The following is a 21838-nucleotide window of genomic DNA, read 5'->3' as shown; positions in this document are numbered from 1 at the left end:
GTGAACTGTTGTCATTTGATTTTCTACTCTCCTTTGAAAAATTCTTGGATGAAAAGGAGGAGTTAAATTACCTGCATTGTTTCTGTATGAAAAGGACTGGGATGGTTTGCTGAGAAAGGAAGATTTGTGGGTCAATGAATAATCATCGGCCAAACGTGCAGCAACCTCCAATGTATCTGCCTTTTGTTCATTGATAAACGTCTTGATGTCACTCCGGATGCACCTTTTAAATTCCTCAATCAAAACAAGTTGTCGTAATTTGTCATAATTCTGACTGACCTTTTCCGAAGAACACCAACGATCAAACAGTTGTTCTTTTGTTCGAGCAAATTCAACATAAGTTTGATCCTTCACCTTCTCACAATCCCTAAATTTCTGACGGTAAGCTTCAGGCACCAACTCATAGCCCTTGAGAATTAATTCCTTCACAGAATCATAATTTGAAGCCTGCTCTACTGACAACTGAATGTAAATTTCTCTGGCTTACCCACCAAAGCACTCTGCAAAAGCATAGACCAGGACTCCTTAGGCCAATTCAGACTCTGAGCAATTTTCTCAAAATGGAGGAAATATTTATCAACATCCTTTTCTTGGAAAGGGGGAACTAACCTGAAATGCTTAGTGATGTCAAACTTGTCTGAAGGGAAGAATTTTCCTGACTGTCCAAGCTCTAAACGTTTTATTTCTACCTGTAATCGCTGTTCTTCTAATCGCAATTCTTTTTCTCTCTGTCTTTCTTCCATTTCTAATTCTTTCTCTCTCATTTGTAATTCTAGTTTCTTGATCTCCAAATTTGTCTGCATTTCTAATTCTAATTTTCTGAGTTCAGAGGTAGACTCGGGCTCATAATCTTTCAGGGTGGATTCCTCAAATTGGCCTAAATCAACTAGATGTTTGGCAATACGGTACTGTATTTCCCTCTTGCGCATAGATCTTTTGACTTCTACTTTAAGGAAATTGGCCAGTGTTATGAGGTTGTCTTTTCTGAGGGAATTAAATGTGTCCTGATCAAGGTCATCCATAAATTCGTCTGGTTTAAATTCCGCCATGATTAAATTTCGCTGAGTTCACAGTATACAGTAGTTTTGAAAAGGCTGTCAAAATGTTGTCAAACGGCTCAAAATATTCGTTTCCCGGACAAGCCCCCAATTTTGTTACGTGCAGAGAAAACGAACAAAAGGGTGAACTCAGCAGTTAACGTTTACACAGAATTTATTACAAAAATAAAACTAATTGCTAAGTCAGGGATAGAGTACAAGCTTTAAAAGTGTACAGATTACTTATCTCAGCTGGGACGGCAAAGCTCCAGTCTCAGAGTTGTAACAGTCAGTTGGATGAATGAACAGTCCTTTGGCTTGCAGGCTTGAAGCTGCACAAAGTCCACAGTATAAATCCAGCGTTGGCAGTGAAGGTCTTGAAAAGTCTTGAGAATGACTACTGCTGGAGTTTAGTAACACACAAGAGTTATAAAGGCATGTAAGAACAATCTAGAACTTTTATTGACATGCTAATTACTGTTCTAAAATTATCTCCCTTACACAACTAATCAACTTTCCAGAACATTCCAAACATGACTAATTGAATTCAAGGTTGTGAGGTCATCAAGGGCAGTGACCTTGGAATGTTCTAGACTAATTGAACTCAGGTCATGATGAGTGTGGGGGAAATGACCTACATAACACACCCCCTCTTCAAAAAAGAAAATTTTTCAAAGAAAAATCTTTCTTTTACAAATGTAATCTTGAAAAGGATTTAAGTACTCAAATTTTGTTTTACTCTAAAGTAAAATTTCTTGAAAGTGAACAACAATAAAATTTCTTGAAAGTGAACAACAATAATTTCTAAATACGAGAGAGACAGTCTGCAATTAAATTGTCTCTGCCTTTGATATGTCTAATGTCAAGATTAAACTCCTGTAACATTAAACTCCATCTTAGCAATCTCTGATTTTTGCCTTTAAATTTCTGCAGAAAAACAAGAGGGTTGTGATCAATATAAACCACTATTGGCTGATTTGAAGAAGTAACATAAACTTCAAAATGCTGTAAAGCTAATATCACAAGATAAACACTCTTTTTCAATTGTAGAGTAGTTTCTCTGGGATTTGTTAAATTTGCGTGAAAAATAGCAAACAGGATGATCTATACCATGACTATCCTCTTGCAATAAAACAGCACCAGCAGCCGTATCACTAGCATCTACAGCTAATTTGAATGGCAAAGTGAAATCTGGTGCAGACAACACTGGGGCACTTTGCAGTATGGCTTTAAGTGTATCAAATGCCTGTTGGCATTGCTCTGACCAAACAAACTTTACTTTCTTTTTAAGTAAGTTAGTCAAAGGCTCAGTAATTGTGGAGAAATTTGGACAGAATTTTCTGTAGTAACCAGCCATACCGAGAAAGCGCATCAGTTGTCGTTTGCAGTTTGGTATGGGAAAACTTGAAATGGCACTGATTTTGGCATCAACAGGTTTTACCTCACCTGTCCTACAGTATGTCCGAGGTAAGTTACCCTCGCCCAACCAAACTCAGATTTGGCAAGGTTGACAGTCAACATTGCTTTACTCAGTCTCTCGAAGAACTTCCGCATGAGCTTAATGTGTTCCTCCCAGGTGTCACTATACAGGACGACGTCGTCAACGTAAGCTGCACACCCGTCTAGCCCGGATATGACGTCGTTGATCATCCGTTGGAACGTTGCCGGAGAGTTCTTCATTCCGAATGGCATCACCTTGTACTGGAACAATCCGTCTGGTGTAACAAAGGCGGATATTTCACGAGCACGATCCGTCAGAGGGACTTGCCAAAATCCCTTCAGTAGGTCAAATTTTGTCACATACTTGGCTTTTCCCACTCGGTCGATGCAGTCATCAATCCTCGGGATTGGGAAAGTGTCTGTCTTTGTTAAGGTGTTGACCTTCCTAAAGTCCGTGCACATACGATAACTGTGATTGATTTGGGAACAAGTATACACGGCGAGCTCCAGTTACTTTTACTGGGTTCAATAAAGTCATTGTCCAGCAGGTATTTGACTTCTTCCTGGAGATATTTCGCTTTTGTTGGATTCAGTCTGTATGGATGTTGTTTTACAGGCTTACTGTCCCCAACATCAACGTCGTGATAGATGACGTTTGTCCTCGTTGGAACATCTTGAAATAGGTGTTGATATTCGTGGAGCAGTTCTTTCACCTGTTGTTGTTGTTCTGGCTGGAGGTGTGCCAACTTTGTAGACTCCAGCTTCTCCAGGATTTCTGAGTTCTGAAGCTTGACCGAGCCCAGCTTTGAGTTTAGAGTATTTTCACTCAAGTCAGTTTCAGTATCACTATCTTCATAATGGCTTGAACTGACTGCACTGACAGGCTGAGTTATAGTAGGATTATCCCTATCCAAATATGGCTTAAGCATATTTATGTGACATAGCTGTTTTTGTTTACGCCTGTCAGGTGTTATTATGATGTATTATATTTAAATCACTCAATTTCTTATCAATTAGATATGGCCCAAAGTAACGAGCATGGAGTGGTTTTCCAGGAATTGGAAGTAGAACAAGAACCTTTTGACCGGGTTCAAACTTCCGTTTTGAGGTGCTTTTATCATATTTGGTTTTCATTGACTGCTGAGATGACTCAAGATTTTCTCTGGCTAATTCACATGCTTTAGAGAGTTTTGTACGAAAATCTGAGACATATTGCAAAATATTCAGACAATCATCATCGTCTGATAGGAATTTCTCTTTAACGAGCTTAAGTGGGCCACGGACTGTATGTCCAAATACAAGCTCAAATGGGCTAAAACCAAGAGACTCTTGAATTGACTCTCTAACAGCAAAGAGCAAAAAATGAATTCCTTCATCCCACTGCTTCTCTGTGTCAAAACAGTAGGTCCTAATCATGTTTTTCAAAGTTTGATGAAATCGCTCAAGAGCACCCTGACTTTCTGGATGATAGGCGGATGACCTATACTGTTTAATGCCTAGCTGATCCATTACTTGTTGAAAAATTCCAGACATAAAGTTGGAGCCTTGATCAGACTGGACACATTTAGGGAGGCCAATAAAGTGAAAAATTTGACTAAAGCTCTCACTATAGTCTTTGTCTTTATATTTCTCAGTGGTATGGCTTCTGGGAACCGAGTTGATGTACACATAATTGTCAACATGTACTCATTTCCTGATCTTGTTTTTGGTAGGGGCCCAACACAGTCTATTAGTATCCTACTAAATGGTTCTTGAAATGCAGGAATTGGCTGTAAAGGGGCCTTTGGAATGGTCTGATTTGGCTTTCCTACCATTTGACATGTGTGACAAGTTTTACAGAAATGTGCTACATCCTGCCTGAGATTAGGCCAATAAAAGTGACTGAGAATTTTATGATAAGTTTTCCTGACTCCTAAGTGACCAGCCCAGGGGGTTTCATGGGCCAGGCGCAATATTTCAGCATGGTAGGGCTTTGGAACCACAATTTGATGTTTTATAGCCCAATCGTCATCAACCAAAACATCTGGAGGTCTCCATTTACGCATGAGAATACCAGATTTTGTATAATAGGAAACAGAGCTATCTGAAGTTTTATCTTCATCATCTACCCTGTCAAACAAACACAAAATATCTGGGTCTTTGTGTTGTTCTGCAATGAGATTTGATCTAGAAAATGTCTGACTTTGGTCAGCAGAAGTTTTACTGGAAGTTTCAAATCCACGAGGGATAACGGAATGATCCGTGTCAAACACCTGACTGAGAAAGGTGTCATTTAAGTCAACATCTGTGACATTATTTTTGAGAGTATTTGATTCTCAGAAGTTTTCTTTGACATGGCTCGAGTAATGGCACAGGAAGGAAAAAGGCGGGAATGTCTTGTCAATTGGCTCTGGATTTTGATCTAAACTAGGATTATCAGTCACAAGTGGATTAGTAATGACCTTGTCCCCAGCAAGGTCGTTCCAAGAAGAAGGTGAATCCCTTCGAAAGGCAAAAAGGCCTAATACCTAAAGTCACAGGTCCAGAAACAAAGTCCGAAGACAAATAGACATTATGGAGAGGAACAGGAATGTATCATTACAATCTACCCCCTTAATAAGAACTTTAGAACCTGAAAATGACTTTTCAGAAAACGGCAGGGTATCTGCCAACAAAAGAGACTGGGAAGCCCCGGTATCTCTTAAAATTTTGACAGGGGTAGCGGAAGAAAAATCACTAGAAAGTGATATAAAACCATCGTGAATAAATGGTTCGAAAATACCCATAATGCTATCTTGAGAAGAATTGACCTTGACCTCATTAATTGGGGATAAGAGGGGTTTAACCTCAGACAATGTGTTACACACATTATTAGACTCTAATTGAGTTGATGAAGAAATAAAGCCGGTTGGCTTAGATCCACTTTGACCACTTTGACCTTCACGTTTTCTTTTCAATTTGAAACAATCTGACATTAAATGGCCGTCTTTCTTACAATAATTACAAGAAAGTGTACCGAACTGTTTGTCAGAAGGAGATTGAGACTTGGGATCTGATGATGTGTGAGTGTTACTTAAATTTTGTGAACTGTTGTCATTTGATTTCCTACTCTCCTTTGAAAAATTCTTGGATGAAAAGGAGGAGTTAAATTTACCTGCATTGTTTCTGTATGAAAAGGACTGGGATGGTTTGCTGAGAAAGGAAGATTTGTGGGTCAATGAATAATCATCGGCCAAACGTGCAGCAACCTCCAATGTATCTGCCTTTTGTTCATTGATAAACGTCTTGATGTCACTCCGAATGCACCTTTAAATTCCTCAATCAAAACAAGCTGTCGTAATTTGTCATAATTCTGACTGACCTTTTCCGAAGAACACCAACGATCAAACAGTTGTTCTTTTGTTCGAGCAATTCAACATAAGTTTGATCCTTCGCCTTCTCACAATCCCTAAATTTCTGACGGTAAGCTTCAGGCACCAACTCATAGCCCTTGAGAATTAATTCCTTCACAGAATCATAATCTGAAGCCTGCTCTACTGACAACTGAATGTAAATTTCTCTGGCTTTACCCACCAAAGCACTCTGCAAAAGCATAGACCAGGACTCCTTAGGCCAATTCAGACTCTGAGCAATTTTCTCAAAATGAAGGAAATATTTATCAACATCCTTTTCTTGGAAAGGGGGAACTAACCTGAAATGCTTAGTGATGTCAAACTTGTCTGAAGGGAAGAATTTTCCTGACTGTCCAAGCTCTAAACGTTTTATTTCTACCTGTAATCGCTGTTCTTCTAATCGCAATTCTTTTTCTCTCTGTCTTTCTTCCATTTCTAATTCTTTCTCTCTCATTTGTAATTCTAGTTTCTTGATCTCCAAATTTGTCTGCATTTCTAATTCTAATTTTCTGAGTTCAGAGGTAGACTCGGGCTCATAATCTTTCAGGGTGGATTCCTCAAATGGCCTAAATCAACTAGATGTTTGGCAATACGGTACTGTATTTCCCTCTTGCGCATAGATCTTTTGACTTCTACTTTAAGGAAATTGGCCAGTGTTATGAGGTTGTCTTTTCTGAGGGAATTAAATGTGTCCTGATCAAGGTCATCCATAAATTCGTCTGGTTTAAATTCCGCCATGATTAAATTTCGCTGAGTTCACAGTATACAGTAGTTTTGAAAAAGGCTGTCAAAATGTTGTCAAACGGCTCAAAATATTCGTATCCCGGACAAGCCCCCAATTTTGTTACGTGCAGAGAAAACGAACAAAAGGGTGAACTCAGCAGTTAACGTTTAACACAGAATTTATTACAAAAATAAAACTAATTGCTAAGTCAGGGATAGAGTACAAGCTTTAAAAGTGTACAGATTACTTATCTCAGCTGGGACGGCAAAGCTCCAGTCTCAGAGTTGTAACAGTCAGTTGGATGAATGAACAGTCCTTTGGCTTGCAGGCTTGAAGCTGCACAAAGTCCACAGTATAAATCCAGCGTTGGCAGTGAAGGTCTTGAAAAGTCTTGAGAATGACTACTGCTGGAGTTTAGTAACACACAAGAGACACGATCCCAAAAGTCTGACTGGAAGCTGTGCACGTCCCTTTTATAAAGGCATGTAAGAACAATCTAGAACTTTTATTGACATGCTAATTACTGTTCTAAAATTATCTCCCTTACACAACTAATCAACTTTCCAGAACATTCCAAACATGACTAATTGAATTCAAGGTTGTGAGGTCATCAAGGGCAGTGACCTTGAGAATGTTCTAGACTAATTGAACTCAGGTCATGATGAGTGTGGGGGAAATGACCTACATAACAGTACCCATTTGAAATCCAAGATCAACAACAGGGTCAAGGATAACATTCTTTGTATTACTTTCCCTTTGCAATTTGAATTTTTTTCTCCTTTTGTAGAATTGAGCCTACTTTATTTTTCTTGTTATAAATGTCATAAAACTAACACAGAGTTGTAAACTTTTAAGAAGAAATATTCAGGGTTTTGGGTGTGTTTACAGTTTTCTTATAGATACAATAGCTCATTGGTTGATATAAACCATGGCAACAGCCAATGTGATCAAAGACAAGAAATGGGATCTTAGGTGATTTTTCAAATACAGCATTTGCCAAATGCAGTTCCAATTTTAGTCAGTAGGTGGACCAGACGAGTTGTAATTTCTTATCATTATTTCTTAATGTACATCTCAGTGTGCAGACACGGGATCAATATTTCCCATTTTTTGAAACAATGAAATCTCTGATAACAAAAAAGTGTGACATGTAAGTGCAATTTTTTTAAAATTGTGATTTGAAATGATACCCCTCTTGCATTTTGGAGTTACATTTTGATTAATGTGAATTTGTAATAATTTTTGGGTCAGTGCAAAATAAAGTGTGGGTCTCTGCTGAAAGAAGTCATTAATTGCATGCAGTTCTGACACGTATTAGATACTTTATCATTATCCTATCACATCATGTCCACCTGATAATTCAAACGCGATCTGTTTGCTTCTTTCGTAACAGACTTTGGTGACAGTTAAAACATTTCAGAAACTACATGTTTTATGTCTGATTGAAGCGAACAACATTGAATGGTGTCAGTTTTGCACTCCTTTTTGATACATCTGAAATATCTGCCAGTGAAGTTTGCCAGTGCCACACATGATAAATACCGGTATATGTGCAGGGCTTTAAAAAATAGTGATAGTAACAATAATTTGGAAAGTTTCGTGTGAAATTTACTTCAGGGGTTGGATTAGAGTTGACAGCTCTGATGTCATCTATATCCACAATGATACACAAATATTCAGTCAGATGTTGACCATATTTGTCTGCATTTATTACAATGCCACCAGGATTACTGTAGTGCTCATTTCAACTGCTATAGTCTGTGAAAGCTGATTGACCAATGAAACCAGTCACGTTTTGTTTACCGCTGACTCAATCAAGTGAAAACTGTTGACTGTAGTGAATCAACTGTTCAAATAGTTCAATGGTGCTCAGATTATTGCCAAAAAATACCAAATTAACACTATTAGGCAAGATGCGAGGTTATAATGATATTCAAATATGCAGATTACATTAATGAGCATTGTTTCGGTATTAAAATTCTATGCTAATGACCCTTAATCATTGTGGAATATTCATGTACCTCGGCTCTTGCATTGTGTAATTAACAAGTGCCCAAATGTTTGTAGATCGGGGGGGGGGGGGGGGGGGGGGAAGTAACATTGGAAATGAGAAGTTTTTTGCTATGATGTCCTCAACTCTTTCAAACTACTTAAAACACTGTGCCTTGTTATCATTATAGTTGTGTTGTAAACGTGAAATTTTTATATGTGAGGCCTAAAAAAAAAAATTGTGTGTTTCCGGTAACCCGACCTACCCTAGTTCAAACCCCCCGACCCTAAACTTTTTTTTGGACCTTGAAAACAAATCCCGCGAGATTGGCTGGGAAAAGTTTTAAATCACGCGTGATTTCATGACGTCATTAAACAACAATAGCGACTGCTTGTGCAAGCGTGTTTTCCGTAACATGTGAGAAATGCGATCACGTTCAAGAAAAAATGTAAAAAGTGTGAGAGGCTCCCCACCTAACTATCCAAAATGTTTTTGTGTCGAGTTTGTGTTTAATTCGTTTCAAAAATGTGTTCCTATATTCTTATCCGATTTTTTGTGTTAATGAAAATGTTTGTTTCACCTCGGATATTTGTAGGGAAGTTTGGATTAGTGTGTACGGTAATGTTTTGTTTGTGTGGGGAAGCTTATGGCGATTGTAAAAAGTGTGAAAGAGGCTCCCCACCTAACTATCCAAAATGTTTTTGTGTCGAGTTTTTGTTTGATTCGTTTCAAAAATGTGTTCCTACATTTCTTATCCGATTGTTTGTGTTAATGAAAATGTTTGTTTCGCCTCGGATATTTTGGATTAGTGTGTACGGTAATGTTTTGTTTGTGTGGGGAAAGCTTATGGCGAGACGCAGCCGGACCTATGGTGTTACAAAGTTGATGAGTGGCCCTTTGACGCTTGCGTTTCGAAACCCGAGTGTGGTTTCTCATCAGTCGCAATGTAGATTCTTCGTTAGTTTGTGTTTGTGAAAATTTATTTTATGTATTTTAGTGGTCTTGCTCTTCGAATAGCGTAGGCAAGAATATCAATGTTTGGGTCTCGTTGTGAGTCCGTTTGGTGGTCTGGTTTGTTTGGTTTTTGTTTCTTTACTTCTGTAAATTTTGTTTTGACTAGTGTGTCTTTTAGGTTTTTGTTTCTCTTGTAAGCAATGATTGGTGATTCTGGGAATAGATTCCTTAGTGTTGAGTCCTTCTCCGGTTCAGCCAAATGTTTCAAAAGACTTCCCTTAAGATGCTGTACTGAAGATGAGTTTGTTTGTTGCTTCTGTACGTGTACTTGTACAGTTTGTTAGTGTATTACGAATACTGTGTTTATTTTTTCTGTTATATTCGTGATTTCATTGTTTTTGTATTCTCTGTCGAGTAGTTTGTTTCTAAAGAAAGCGACTTTTTTAGTAAAGTCGTCATTGTTGTTTCAAGTGCGAGCGTATCTAAGGATTTCACCTTTGATAAAGCCATTAAATGTTGCTGTCGGGTGACAAGATTCTCTATGTAGAAATTGGAATGTGTCTGTTGGTTTAGTATGTGTTTTGATGTCGAGGATATTTTCTTTGTGGTATCTTGCACCTTTGAAAACTACTACATCTAGGAATGTAATTTCTTGTGTTGAGTTTTCGTATGAAAACTTAAACGTTGGGTGCATTGTGTGGATTTTTTGAATGAAGTTAGTGAGTTCGGTTTGTGTTCCCAGAAAGATTGCAAAGACATCATCTCTGAATCTTTTCCAGAAGTGAATGTTGTTGTGGTTGTTTACGATTATTTTCTTTTCAAGTTCATGAAAAGCAATGTCTGCTATCTCTGGCGAGGCATTCGATCCCATGCTGTAGCCGCGGGTTTGGCGGAAATATTGCTTGTTAAATTCAAAACTGTTGTGTTTTAGAATTAGTGAAATCATTTCTATTAAGTCTTCCGTGGTGGTTTTTTGATGCCGTAATTTGTTTGAAGCGAGGTTTGTGAGTTTAATGTTTCACTGACTAGCCGAATCGCTTCGTCGTGAATTGTGTTTGTGTCCATCGACACCACGTCGAGTGTTACAAGAAATGCATGTTGGGGGAATTTGTTTTTTCTATTTCTTGTATGAAGTTTGTTGTGTCTTTTATATTTGACGGTTGTTGCTGGACCAGTGGTTTTATGAAGTAATCCAGCAATTCTGAAATTCTGTTAGTGGGACTGGAGCAGCCACTAAATATTGGTCTCCCTGCAAACGTTGAGTTTTCAAGCGGCGGTTTGTGAATTTTAGGCAATAAGTACCACTGCGGGGTACGGATTTTTATGTTTTTTGGATCGAGATACTTATAAGTATCATGGTCGATGTGTTTGTTCTCGTACATTTTGTTTAATAGTTCGTGTACTTTGTTTACTGTTTGTTCTGTGTCGTCACTGTCTAGTTGTGTATAATACTGAGTGTTGCGTAATTGTCTTTTGCATTCGTGTATGTAATCTTTTGTGTTGACAATGACGATGTCTTGACCCTTGTCGAAAGGTATTAGAAATTTTCACATTTTCTTTTTTGCAGAGAAAAAAAAAATACCAAAAAAATTTTTTTCCGACCTACCTACCTATTTCTGAAGAGCATGTTACAGGAAACACACAATTTTTTTTTTTTTGGCCTGAGGCAATAAATAAAGGCTTATCAAGAACCCACACCACAGAGAATGCTTCCAATTGTAGTCTTTATTTTACAATGTAGTATTAAGAAGTTTCTGGAGATATATACAAAGGTACAGGGAATGGTACAATATTTCATGTATTAAAAACAGATACATGGATAAAATATCAAAGTTAACATTTGTAGTGAAGGTACCGAAAACCTTCCTTAAATGACGACTTTTTCTGCTTTCTAGACCTGCAACAAATTATTCAATCTGTCACATATAACAGATTTCATCCTTAATCTCGTGCATGGGGTCAGAGGTCGCAGTCACAGGTCATGTTTGATTGGCCAGCTCATAAAGTTGGGTGTCATGGTAAAGTTCACTATGCCAGTGTATAGTGACCGGTGATTAATTGGCAAAACATGAAGGATCCGGTACACATGATCATGATCATAACCCTTCCCATCTACACTGTACACACAATTGGATTGTCATCATCAAGTTGTCATCTCACAAGTCATGCAAATGGGAAAGCAAAGGTGGGTACTGATAAGTTGTGGGCATACATATTCCAAGACATCTTATGCACCGGATGGCAAAATGAGTTGGTTTGTGGCACAACATGACATCTGCAACATGGACCCTTTTGGTCAACCCAACTATGGATCAAGACACTATCCCCCATGCAAAGTATCAAAATCAATACAAAGAGGAAAGTTTGATAAATGGTACAAGAATGTCTTAGCACTTCCAATGCATACAGTAAATTGCTGTTCAAGGTTCTCCAAACATTCACTCTCTCACCTGAAGTGCAACAATCATGAAGTTGTAAGCATTCATGTACCCATTTGTCACAATCCTCAGTGCTCATGAACAAATTATACTGTCATGTATTCAGAGGTCAACTGAAGCAAAACTTTACACTTTGACATGTAACATTGTATTGCTATTGAAGAGAGAGACGGTCATATTTCAGATGACAGATGATTACTGACATTTCTAAATATTACGGTATTTTGAGCGGCTGAAAAGTACAGAAAATACCAAATCCACCTCTGACAGGTTTTTAAGGGACAAAGTCGGCCATTTTTCATGAATTTTGTTTGATACCAGATACTTCTTATACTGTTTGACTGTTGAAAGATAATGAATGAATGGGTGACCATGCATATATTCGACCCCGGTTTTAGAAAAGATACAGTAAACCATCGCGAAAACGAGTCATTACCATTAATTTATTTTCGCCGTGGTTTCATTTTTTGTCTAAAACCCGGGTCGAATACATACGTGGTCACCCATACATTCATCATCTTTCAACATGTCAAACAATATAAGTAGTATCTTGTATCAAACAAAATTCATGAAAAAATGGCCAACTTTGACCCTTTAAGGAGAAAAATGGATGTTATTTTGACAATGTGGTTTACAGTATGCAAAACACTATAGAGAAACTATTTCAGATACTCCTTGTAGACAAGAAACATGACAAACAAACCTGAGCGTGAAGAAAATCCTGAGCGTGAAGAAGTTAATTGTGAATGTTTATTATTTGTCCTGAAGGAAGTCATCACCCCCAATTTCAAATTGTGCCCTGTGTAATGAACATTCACTATGTAAAGGTAAGTGACAGCCTTGTTACTTGAGATGGAATAACAATCAAAGTTCATGACTGATCTGCAGTTTGTCTTTCCAGAATGTTGAGACTCCACTTGTGTTGAAAGATTTGTTGTCTGCTTCTGAGTTCATGCAAGGCTACACAGGTGTACATGTATGAAGCCTGTATGTTTTTGTTTGGGGCAAGGCAGCTGTCAATATCACTGGGTTTCCCCATCAAAAGATTGACACAAATATTACCATGGATCCCAAGCTTGGGAAAAATCCTGATACAACATTTCTGAGAAGAATGTCAAATATGCTTAAGAAATATAATACACAAATCTTGGGTTGTCAATTTGAAACAATACATTTTCAAATCTTGATTTTTTCACACAATTCAAGAAAACAACATCATCACCCAAATGCAGATGCCCTTTCATTTTTTTTTTTTGTTTTGGTTCTTTTTGTCACTGAGGTATTTCTGTAGTAAAACCATGCTGGTATATGCATGATACAAATCGACTGGTATAATGGCAATTCAAAGTTACAAAGTGATGAACATGGACTAAAAAGCCACACTTGGCAATGGATTGGGACCTGAGCACATCAACAACTGAAGGCAGTTTTATTTTCAATGTCACTTTCCAAACTTCAAGTCTGAGAAAGCATGTGTGAAAAGTGTGACGAGAAACGTAATTAAACACAATGCAGGGGTGTGAAAAAAATTGTGTCACGTGATCATTTACAGAGATTTTTCTATCGTGTCACCGAATGTGAAATTCATGATCCAAATTTCTTTGATTGATTGTCTGGTCATCAGAAATTTGGATGTGAAATCGTACACCCTGGGATCAAAATGCTATAAAAATATATCTGATGATATAAAATTTTCTTCATCAATACTGGTGTCACAATACAGCAACTCTCTCCTTGGGGGCCTGCGGCTGGTTGCTACTAGGTGTTCCCATCACTGTCAACAAGAACCTGAAGCAGTAAGAACACTTTGTTGTCTCTGGAGAGCTGAAAGCCACTGTGACCTCCAATGTGCCTCAATGTCAGCAGGGAGTGACCTAGGTCACACTTCATGGATCAGTTCAGCAATGCATGCCAAGAACACAGTCATGACCTGGAATAGGTTTCACCCATATCGTTTAGCATTTCATCAGTCATTCGTTCATACGACACACCGACTGGTTCTCTTTTGTGTGGGACCAAGGGTTCCAGCTTTCCTAATCGATGCAAAGGCCATATGATGTGAGATGCTTTGGCATGTATTAAACCCACTGCAACCTGCAGGAAAAACACAGAACACTGCAATTCCTCTTGCTTAAATTTGATCATTTTATCTCTTAGTTCTTTAATCTGCAACATCATACATTTATGTTCATTGTTTTAGTCCATCATTTCATGAGTGTTTATCGTATGGCAACACTCTTCAGTGAAGACACTTTTTCGCAAGTTTGATATATCGATAGTCAAAGATGTATCACTCTCTTAAAGTTCAAATTGAGATGTGCAACTGAGATCTATAACAATAATGATATAATTTTTCATAAACAGTTTAAACTACTTTCACTTAGGTAGATGATTTGTCTAAGTGCTTAAAGCGAGATGCAGCAAAGATCATCAAAAACACGGAGAGTCCTACACTAAATCAGCTCTTGTTTTGATGTCATATTTCATTTACTGTCAAATACACCATTCATCAGTGTTGCCACCAGGACGCACCCTTGTAACATTGTCCCCTAACAGGACCCATTGTGCTCCCCTGAGTCGACTGTGTTGGGAGTAGTCAACAAGTAATATCTGTTACTGACAATGACCTTTGTTTTGCATAATTATTTTTAGGCTTACACTTATGTACTTAACGAGCTAGCTATGATTAAAAGTAATTAAAATGCTGTGCTTGATATCATAATTTGCTTGACTGTAGTCCACTGGACCTCTGATTGGTGACAGATACAGTTTACTGAATTCAAGCATAGCAACGCGGTTGCCGTAGCTTGAATTTTGTTCAGTGAAACTAATTGTTACGAAATAATACAAAATTTGATTGACAACTGACGCTTGTTGTCCCTAAAATGTGCAAAATGTCCCCCAAAATAAATGGTAGTGGGACATGGTGTCCCCTGGTTTTAAAATTCCTGGCTGAAACACTGATCCATGCAAATGTCCAGTGTGCAATTAATTCTGCTAAGGACAACGCAAATTACTCACAGGTCCGAAGAGATTACTGTCCATGCTCTGTCCATGGTGATCACCTTCAACCCAGCAGTGACCTTGGGGTACCTTGACATATCTATTTTTGTAGTGTAATGTCCTGGGGGGGGGGGGGGAGAGAGAGACAGAGACAGAGAGATTATGGTAACAAGTCACTTCTTTGTGCAGTTTGTCAAATTTTACAGAAATATCTGCAATATGGATGCTAAATATAGTTTGGCAAAGATCTCTTCACTCAAGTCTCACTCTTGCATCATTCCTGATAAGTTGGCTGATCTTCAATATTTGGAAAGTGGTATGTAATTTTTTTTTCTTTCAGAAACAGATAATATCAGATTCACTTTCAGGTATACTACATTGTGGAGACTGAGAAAACGAACTTGATTGTAGATTATTTGTGAAGAAAAGACTATAAATATCACTGAGAAGCATAGCTTGTGCAGCAACATTAATACTATGCATTTAACTTTCAACTTGGAGTGACAGAGGCATATCGATAGCAGTGTACTGTAATTCTTCAGAGTGCATCAAGAATACACCAAAGAGCATATACAAGGAAAATATGAGAATTGAATGAGTCACAATTGATATTTGATTTTCAAGATGGAACAAAACATTTCATTGGTGCTGAAAGTGACAATTTTTTCAGTGCCGTTTGTTCCATTCATATTCATATCAATAAAAGTTTCCTAAGTTTACTCCTTTAAGCATGAAATGCCAAGTCTTTAGCTACAGTTGTGCTTTATTTGATATGTGTCACATATAGCTCATGTTAGGACACAAAATCAAAATTTTCAAGATTGCAATGCACACTGCCTAAAAACTTCAGTGCCAGTTTATAACCTGCTTCCATGAGTAGAAAATTAATCCATTTTCTACCAGGCTCCATAGACAAACCATCCAAATAAATAAAACTTGGGGAAAAAAGAGGATTAAGTTGGGCGTTGATACTCAAATACTGGGGTTTCTTTAAAATCTACTTACTTGACTGTATCTCCCTCTAAGGCGATGATTCTCTTCACCAGCCTTGTCCCAGGATCCCTTGGAGAACTAAAATGAACCAATACAAATGCCACTTGAGCTATGCCATGAAAATTTACTGAAATAATTGGTACTTGAAAGTTTGTACAAGCATATCACCATTTGAAATGGTAAAGTGTACACTAAAAATTTGGCTTTCAAATAGCTCAGCCATACACCACTCTACACCAGTACAACCCAATCATTTAATACACCACACCAAACCAAGCCGGCACAAGCGTTGTAGGTTCAAAATCTCTCCTAATCCCCTTAACGGCAGTGAAAAGCCGCCCTTTGCCGGATTACAGCCAAAGGTAAGAACATGTTAATCGACACAACGAACCTCCCTGAGAGAAATTTTGTCATGTACACCCTGAAAACGTAACAAAAGATGGTCACACTTGACAATGGCTATGTTGTTAACACCTTGTCATGATTGACATGTTTAAATGGGATGCGTGGCACGTGTCACAGAATGGTGATATAATGTATGCGTGCCAACATATGAACAAAGGGAAAAACGTCACAACGATGAATGGAATTCTATGGCAAGCAAATGCCACGAAAAAAAATTAACAACTCAAAACCAACTCTCTCCATATTTCATCTATCGCACATTGTCTGCTTCTTGTGCATTATGCGTGGCAAATTACTTGGTACGTTACCCAGTCGCTTGTTTTCTAATACACGCTGGCCAACCATGCTGCAGTAAACACTGTGATACACGCTAGCCGGCAGGCGGCCATAATATAGTAAACATGGTGTTTACTTTAACAGCATGACGGCAGCCTGTATCTGAAAACAAGCGACTGGGGTACTATATAATTGTGCGAGCCCCATCATTACTTTATTATTTGGGAAATGTGCCATATTAATTGTCATCAGGCAGTTTTTACACTGCTATCCATTTCAGATATTTACTATCAATTTGTAACAGAACAGAAGTGGTGATTTTAGAAATAAACCCTTATGCGTCATTCTATTTCTTGGTGGAATGTGCAGCTCACTATAAAACATGTCTTTTTAGCTAGAACATTATTTTAGTCAATTTGTTTAAAAAAAAGTCTGCCGCCAAATCAAGTGTTTTTCATTATAACATGTTGATGAAGGTTTTCGGTAATCTCTGTTTGGAATAGGTAGTTGCCCTGAAAAAGGCTGTTTATGGTTAGGTTTTTCACTCCTGTTCGAACACAACATCATCAATGTCTAGTATCTGCACAGTCTCTGCGTCACCATACTTTTTTACAGCTAGATGAATTCGTAGCACCAGAGGCTTCTGTAAACCAATCCACAAGCACCTGACCGTATTTGATTTTAGTTTAGATGACATGTTTTTTATGCATTCACAAGGGCGTTGCTGTCAGAAGTTTATAGAGATTAAAGCATTTGTTTGCCTTCTGCTAACAAAGGTGAATGCAGCAACTGTCAAAAAACTTGACAAGGTACCACTTCAGCTGTACAGACATGTCATAGCACTGGCAACGAAAACTACAGGACAAGATTTACTTGGGACAACTCAAGCACCGACCAAATAGCTGTGACATGCAGCAGTTGCAGGAACTGCACACAAATGAAACAGCCATGTGTGAATCCAGCTGCTTATGGGAAATTGTGTAACCTCATACGCAAGATATAAACAAGAACCTTACATGACATCACCAATAAAATGTATCTAACGAGAGTTGTACCTTTTCCAAGTTTAAGCATTATATATATATATATATATATATATATATATATATATATATATATATATATATATATATATATATATATATATATATATATATATCATATAAGTCAGAAATAGCCCCATTAGAGACAGGATTCTAGCAAATTTGATTTCTAACAGTCAAGGGGCATGTGTACCAACAGTAGCCAGACCAACCATTTCACAAGTGCACTCTTGTTCTCATTGTAATTAAAGTTACTCTGGCTGTTACCACTCCCCCTGTGCAAGTTTGTAAACACGCTTGTTTATTTACAAATAACAGGGTGGTTATTGGATGGCAAACATTGTGTACACTTATGTATTGTTGTTGTAATGAGTGTCTAGCAACAGAGTTTGTGCTAAGGGTTTTTCTCATGACAATTTCATCCTCATTTTCCAAACACTTCATTTTAAAAAAGTCTGCTTACCAAATAGAAAAAAATGGACGAATACGGTTAGTGGTGCAATGGTTAACTGCACAAAGATGTGTCTGGGAACTAGAATTTATTGATTTACAATATTTCAGTGTGTTCATAACTCATAAATTATTTTTGCAATTGCCACACAACTTGTAACTTTAGGTATTTTCAATACTATTTTACTGCTACCCTTTTCAGTTAATTTCTACTTTTTTCTACACTTTCCGTTCAATTCAAGGCACTGAGTGTAAGTTGGGCCTGTACCGCTTGAAAGGTGCGGCGAAACCTATGCACCTTCGGATTGGTGCATGGACATGAAATGTTTGATGGCATACAGAATAGAGTGAATACCATACTGGCATTTGTATAGTTAGAATCAAAAGTTTGAAAAGGCTTTTCCTCATTAGATTCTGTAAATGATGTACATTGTACAAAAGACAGCAGAACTCCTTGAACAATTTAAAACATGTCATCGATAATATTCATCACAATTATGGTGACCCCAATGGTGATGTACATCAGTATGGACAGTCAATGAAAATCTATAACATGAATGCAGCACCTAAGAACTACCCAAAGACATTATCATTTGCCATTCAGATATAGAATCTACAACCTTTTTTCCATTCTATACAATCATGGCAATTATGAGGACATTATTGGTGGTGGGCAAGTCAAAGAATAACTTTCCATTGGCTTTCTATTTCATGAAATATCCGGGTTCCTCTTTTTTTACTGCAATAGTTCATCAAAGAATGGAAAGATACATGTAATTACAGAAAAGGGAAGACTTACTCCAGTGCAACAATGTCTCCTCGCTGGATGTCGTAGTTCCTCACTGACCATCGATTCAAAAATATGACATCACGGTCTCTGTTATTCCTTGGATTCAACGCTGGCTGTAAAAAAAGGAGGCAATTGTTTAGTGAGGTATAAAAGACATGAAGGTATGATTAAAAGATTGAACCATGAAGGTAGTCTTTCTGCCCCATGATTGAACAAATCACATCTTCTTACTGGCTGAGATAGGGAGTGCAGGATCATCGATAGTAGCTGCAGTGCAAATCCAGATCTGGTTTTGCCGTTCGACCCAAATACCCAGGCAAACCTCAAGCTACAGTACCACAGGCACACCACCTGTCGCTTAGCGATCGGTACTGATTCACAGAAGCTTTTCTCTCTCTCTCTGACATCTGTTTACTGTGAATCCGTATCGATCGCGATGCGACGGGTCGAGTGCCTGTGTACAGTACAGTACAGTACTGCAGCTAACACAGTACACTTAGTGCTTTGTTTATGTTGTATTGTAAAGACGCCGATAATGCTAACGTGACTTTGCATTACGAAATTTGCGAAAAAGTATGGTAAGGCTGATAGAAATAACCAAGGCATGGAGTGTCCGGCCGCGGCTTTGCTACGCGCCGCCTCTTTGCTGCGGATCCGTAGCCCTACACTCCCTTTGCTGGTTTGTGTTGGGGGAGTGGGGAAAGGGAGTGGTAGGGCTACGGATCCGCAGCAAGCCGCCTCCCAACTCCGAGGCATCTTCGCTGCCAAGGTCTCCGCTCCGGGCAGCTGGATGCTTCCCGAACGGAAGACTCCTGTCTGGCTAACGAGCCGTGCGGGCGGACGATGACTCCGAGTGGCGTAGCCAAAGCGCGGACACTCTCGCATAGTACTCGTAGGTACTAGTGTGTTGGGGGAGTGGTAGGGCTACGGATAAGCAGCAAGGATCGAAGCAGTTGACTTACCTGCATGGACGCTCCTTCGACTTTGGCAACGTATCCGATGTGATCGAGAAAAGTAACACTGACGGGCATTGCAAACATGAAACCGCTCGCGAAGGCAGTCGCAAAGCTTTTCCACGAACGGGCCATAGCATTAGTGAAGGCAACGTAACATCGACGCTCGATTGACTTCACAATGTTCATATACCCTATGTATACTGTGAGAGACGGTCAACATGTGCAGCACTTCAGCGTATCATGGATGAACTAGCTAGGAAGGGAGAGAAATCCTCTTAGTTTTAGCGTACAGTTCTCTAAACAGCAACCTCTCCACGAACATACAGCTGTTTTAAGTCTACTGTACCCCTGTATGCACGCACGTGAATGGAAATTGAGGACGCGTGACGGCTTTTTCCATACTAAATTTGATTGGCGTACTCGTCAAACTTTCATTGCATTGCCATTAAAACCGATAAATGATTGGAACCGATAGATATTAAAACGATATCTCCCTACTTTCTGAAGAGTCCATTTGTCCGATTTTGACAAGCATTTGATTCCTGCTGACCGTGCACGTTGCCTTGGCCTTGTACGAGCAGCGTCGAGCGTCTGCATGGAAAATACCGGCATAACCTCTAACCTTTGACCAGGATTGGACCTGATTCCGAAAAAAGGCCCTCCAGCTCTTCTTTAGTCAGCTATGATGCTTAGTATCCCTAAGTAAGTTCACATTCATGGTTAACGTCTGTAATACTATTACTACCGTTGAGGGCAGCTCCTTCAAACTCTTGAAACGTACCTTCAAATTACTTACTGATTTAGTCTACGTTTTCAAGATGAACTAAAATTGTGAGAAAGGGACTGCAATTTCGAGGAAGGGATGGCTGAGATATTTAGTAAGAGCTTTTCTGCATGTTTGTCGATCCGGTGGAGGTGTGGACTTTAATGCATATGCTTGAGACTAATGATATGTTTTGCATTAGAGTCGATAAATAAATGATGTTGAAAGATTGCGCTGTCTTTACTTTTTTGTCTTTGGTCATTTTGATTAATGGACTACGTTGACTCAAACAGGATGGGCGCATCAACATCTTTGAACAATAGTGCTGTTATTTCTGCATTGACATTAATTTCTAGCGAAGATATCTTGCTCATACATGAGTTGCTATATCAGGAAGGGACGCACCCATACACATACACAAGCGTATACGTACACACCAATCAAACACATTAACAATGCCCTGTATTCGTAAGCAGTTAATGTTTTATTAACGTCATCACAAGACTCAATTCCAGAAAGCTGCAACAGATATAGACAACGACTGTTTATGGAAACGTTTTGACATGAATCAAAAGTTCAAATGTTTCACTAGGACCTGTCTATGATAAATCTTCTTTTACGTCGTAAAGACTGATGCAAATATTCAAAAAGAGGTTTTAAAATCAACCGAAGCAAATTAGATTGATTAGACAAGTTCTTAAGAAGTTGCAGTTCTTGAACGATGGATGAGTATTCAAAGTTGAATGTGCGCATGGCATTCGCGATCAGCTCTCTATACTGTCCCAGTCACGGAACTCTCCGTTGATTTATGCACGGTCGTAGACTCGCTTTGCCGAGACACCGCCGACGGTCAGGGTGACAATCATCTGGTTGCCGGACACTTCACGGGTTTCTACCAGTTGGTCGATTTTACCGGAGCCTGTACCTTTGATGACCAGTTTCCCACCTTCGTTCGTGGCCACAGCTTCACGGGTTTGTCCGTGCAGACCATAGGTCTCAGTGAAGGGCTCGTCGAGTTTGAAAGTCTGGTCCACCGACTTCTTCTCACCGCTGACTTTGATGTTGAAGACATCACCGTTCTTGCTCATCTCAACAGTAGATTTGACACCGGCCTTTTCTCTAGCTGCAGCAGGAACGCCGAGAGCATCGAAGACAGCGTCCAAGTTCTCGCTGTTTGATAGAACCCATTTACCAGCAAAAGCCAT

The 21838-nt window shown here is 38.8% G+C and overlaps 2 protein-coding genes across 3 annotated transcripts; both read right to left on the bottom strand.

Annotated features, from left to right (window-relative positions):
* Positions 1–13653: 13653 nt before the first annotated feature.
* Positions 13654–20484, bottom strand: LOC139135825 (mitochondrial inner membrane protease subunit 2-like). 2 transcript variants are annotated; one of them, XM_070703558.1, is made up of 6 exons: positions 20078–20210; positions 19877–20035; positions 18924–19027; positions 15963–16028; positions 14976–15078; positions 13654–14048 (listed from the first exon to the last, which is right to left on the bottom strand). In XM_070703558.1, the coding sequence occupies exons 2-6, from the start codon at positions 20000–20002 to the stop codon at positions 13878–13880; spliced, it is 570 nt and encodes a 189-aa protein (XP_070559659.1). In that variant the 5' UTR covers positions 20003–20035; positions 20078–20210; the 3' UTR covers positions 13654–13877. The 2 variants fall into 2 exon arrangements, with proteins under 2 accessions (XP_070559659.1, XP_070559658.1); XM_070703557.1 differs by having other exon boundaries at positions 19877–20484.
* Positions 20485–21439: 955 nt separating this feature from the next.
* On the bottom strand, positions 21440–21838 carry LOC139134502 (fatty acid-binding protein, heart-like). Its single transcript, XM_070701362.1, has one exon. The coding sequence runs from the start codon at positions 21836–21838 to the stop codon at positions 21440–21442; it is 399 nt and encodes a 132-aa protein (XP_070557463.1).

The sequence above is a fragment of the Ptychodera flava genome, chromosome 6, assembly GCF_041260155.1.
Source record: "Ptychodera flava strain L36383 chromosome 6, AS_Pfla_20210202, whole genome shotgun sequence".
In the NCBI taxonomy this organism is placed as follows: domain Eukaryota; kingdom Metazoa; phylum Hemichordata; class Enteropneusta; family Ptychoderidae; genus Ptychodera; species Ptychodera flava.
Note: the sequence above shows the minus strand (reverse complement) of the source record. Positions and strands in the feature narration are given on the sequence as shown.